At 47.6% G+C, this 2972-nt stretch overlaps 1 protein-coding gene across 1 annotated transcript; it reads right to left on the reverse strand.

Annotated features, from left to right (window-relative positions):
• Positions 1-694: 694 nt before the first annotated feature.
• Positions 695-2601, reverse strand: RPL18 (ribosomal protein L18). The gene is made up of 2 exons (XM_039706404.1): positions 2463-2601; positions 695-898 (listed from the first exon to the last, which is right to left on the reverse strand). Exons 1-2 carry the CDS (start codon positions 2553-2555, stop codon positions 710-712), a joined length of 282 nt encoding a protein of 93 aa, XP_039562338.1. The 5' UTR covers positions 2556-2601; the 3' UTR covers positions 695-709.
• Positions 2602-2972: the final 371 nt, after the last annotated feature.

Below are 2972 nucleotides of genomic sequence, written 5' to 3' on the forward strand. Positions count from 1 at the left end.
GGAATTTGGGGGAAAAAAGGAATTTGGGGGGGAAAAAGGGGGGATTTTGGATCAAAAAGGGAATTGGGGGGGGAAGGGAATTTGGGGGAAAAGAACAGGATTTTGGCCAAAAAAAGGAGATTTTTGGGAAAAAAAGGAAATGTGGGTGGAAAAAGGGGGATTTTGGGAAAAAAAAAAAGAGGATTTTGGGGATAAAATGGGATTTTAGGGGGAAAAATGGGGATTTGGGAGGAAAATGGGGATTTTTTGGGGTTTGGGGGATTTGGGGAGGGGTCTGTGCCCACCTGAGAGCAGCACGGTGCCCTTGGGGTGGAATTTTGGGGTTTTTTTTGGGGTTATTTTGGGATTTTTAAGGCCGATGTTATTTCAGGGTTATTTTGGGGTGGTTTATGTTAATTTAACCGGGATTTTGGGATTTTGATGAATTTGGGGAGGGGTCTGTGCCCACCTGAGAGCAGCACGGTGCCCTCGGGGTGGAATTTTGGGGTTTTTTGGGGATTATTTTGGGGTTTTTAAGGCCGATGTTATTTCGGGGTTATTTTGGGGTGGTTTAAGCGATTTTAACGGGGATTTTGGGATTTTTGTGAATTTGGGGAGGGGTCTGTGCCCACCTGAGAGCAGCACGGTGCCCTTGGGGTGGAATTTTGGGTTTTTTTTGGGGTTATTTTGGGTTCTTTAGGGCTGAGGTTATTTCTATGTTATTTTAAAGTTATTCAGGATAATTTAACGGGGATTTTGGGATTTTTGTGAATTTGGGGAGGGGTCTTTGCCCACCTGAGAGCAGCACGGTGCCCTTGCCCTTGGGGGTGGCCATGGCCAGCTGGTCGAAGGTGAGGATGGAGCCCCCGGCCCGGAGGATCCGCGAGCGGGCGCCGCGCGTCACCCGCAGGGCGCACACCTGGGGGGCCAAAACCAGGGGGAGTCAGCCAAAAACAGCCCCAAAACCACGGGAAACCAACCCAAAACCACCCAGAAAATACCCCAAAATCATCCCAGAAAATACCCCAAAATCATCCCCAAAACCACGGGGAATCAGCCCAAAAACCAGCCCCAAAACAGTCCCAAAAACAGCCCCAAAAACACGGGGAATCAGCCCAAAAAACAGCCCCAAAACAGTCCCAAAAACAGCCCCAAAAACACGGGGAATCAAACCAAAAACAGCCCAAAAACCAGCCCCAAAACAGTCCCAAAAACAGCCCCAAAAACACGGGGAATCAGCCCAAAAAACAGCCCAAAAACAGCCCCAAAAACACGGGGAATCAGCCCAAAAAACAGCCCCAAAACAGCCCAAAAACAGCCCAAAAACATGGGGAATCAGCCAAAAACAGCTCAAAAACATGGGGAATCAGCCCAAAAACCACAGGAAATCAGCCCAAAACCAGCCCAGAAACACCCAGAAAATACCCCAAAATCATCCCCGAAACCACGGGAAATCAGCCCAAAATCATCCCCAAAAACAGCCCCAAAAACACCCAGAAAATACCCCAAAAACAGCCCCAAAACCACAGGAAATCAGCCCAAAAACAGCCCGAAAAACAGCCCCAAAACCACAGGAAATCAACCCAAAAACAGCCCAAAAAACAGCCCCAAAACCACAGGAAATCAACCCAAAAACATCCCTGAAAACACCCCCAAAACCATCCCCAAAAACACGGGAAATCAGCCCAAAACCACCCCAAAATCATCCTCAAAAATCAACCCAAAACCACGGGAAATCAGCCCAAAACCAGCCCTGAAAACACCCCTGAAAATACCCCAAAATCACCCCCAAAACCACCCCCAGAACCACGGGAAATCAACCCAAAATTTCCCTATTTTAGTCCAAAATTCCCAGATTTTGCCCCCAAAATTCCTGGGATTTTGCCCAAAATTTCTGTATTTTGCCCCAAAATTCCCTAAAATTCTCAAATTTTGTCCCAAAATCCCCAAATTAGCCCCAAAACTCTCAGATTTTCCCCCAAAATCCCTGAATTTCACCCCAAATCCCCAGATTTCCCCCCAAATCCCCAGATTTTCACCCAAATCCCCAGATTTTCACCCAAATCCCTGGTTTTTGCTCCAAAATCCCTGGATTTTCTCCCCAAAACTCCCAGATTTCCCCCCAAATCCCCAGATTTTCACCCAAAATCCCCGAATTTCCCCCCAAATCCCCAGATTTTCACCCAAATCCCTGGTTTTTGCTCCAAAATCCGTGAATTTTCTCCCCAAAACTCCCGAATTTCCCCCCAAATCCCCAGAATTTCCCCAAATCCTCGGATTTCCCCCAAAACTCAGATTTTGGCCCCGAAATCCCCAGATTTTGCTCCAAAATTGCCAATTTTGCCCCCAAAATCCCCAATTTCCCCCGAAAATTCTCTCATTTTAATCCAAAATTCCTGGATTTTGCCCAAAAATCCCCAAATTTGCCCAAAATCGCCGATTTTTGCCCCAAAGCCCCGGGTTTTGCCCCGGCCCCGCGGCACCTTGAGCTTGGGCACGTCCTGGATGCGAACGTCGTCGGTGACCGTGCCCACCACCACGGCCGTGCGCTCGGCGCGCCCCGGCTTGCGCATCATCCGGATCTGGGGGAAATAACAAAAATCTGTGAGAAATTACCCAAAAACCACAGAAAAACAGCTCAAAAATCCGTGAGAAAATGGCTGAAAAATCACTGAGGAAATGGCTGAAAAATCTGTGAGGAATAACCCAAAAACGTGTGAGGAAATGACCCAAAATGTGTCAGCCCGGCCCGGCTCGCGCATCATCCGGATCTGGGGAAAATAACAAAAATCTGTGAGAAATTACCCAAAAACCACAGAAAAACAGCTCAAAAATCCGTGAGAAAATGGCTGAAAAATCACTGAGGAAATGGCTCAAAAATCTGTGAGGAAATATATCCAAATAAACAGGGAAAAACAGCTCAAAAACGTGTGAGAAATAACCCAAACTGTGTCAGCCCGGCCTGGCTTGCGCATCATCCGGATCTGGGGAAA

The sequence above is a fragment of the Passer montanus genome, unplaced genomic scaffold (genome assembly GCF_014805655.1).
Source record: "Passer montanus isolate IOZ18808 unplaced genomic scaffold, ASM1480565v1 scaffold1910, whole genome shotgun sequence".
Classification (NCBI taxonomy): domain Eukaryota; kingdom Metazoa; phylum Chordata; class Aves; order Passeriformes; family Passeridae; genus Passer; species Passer montanus.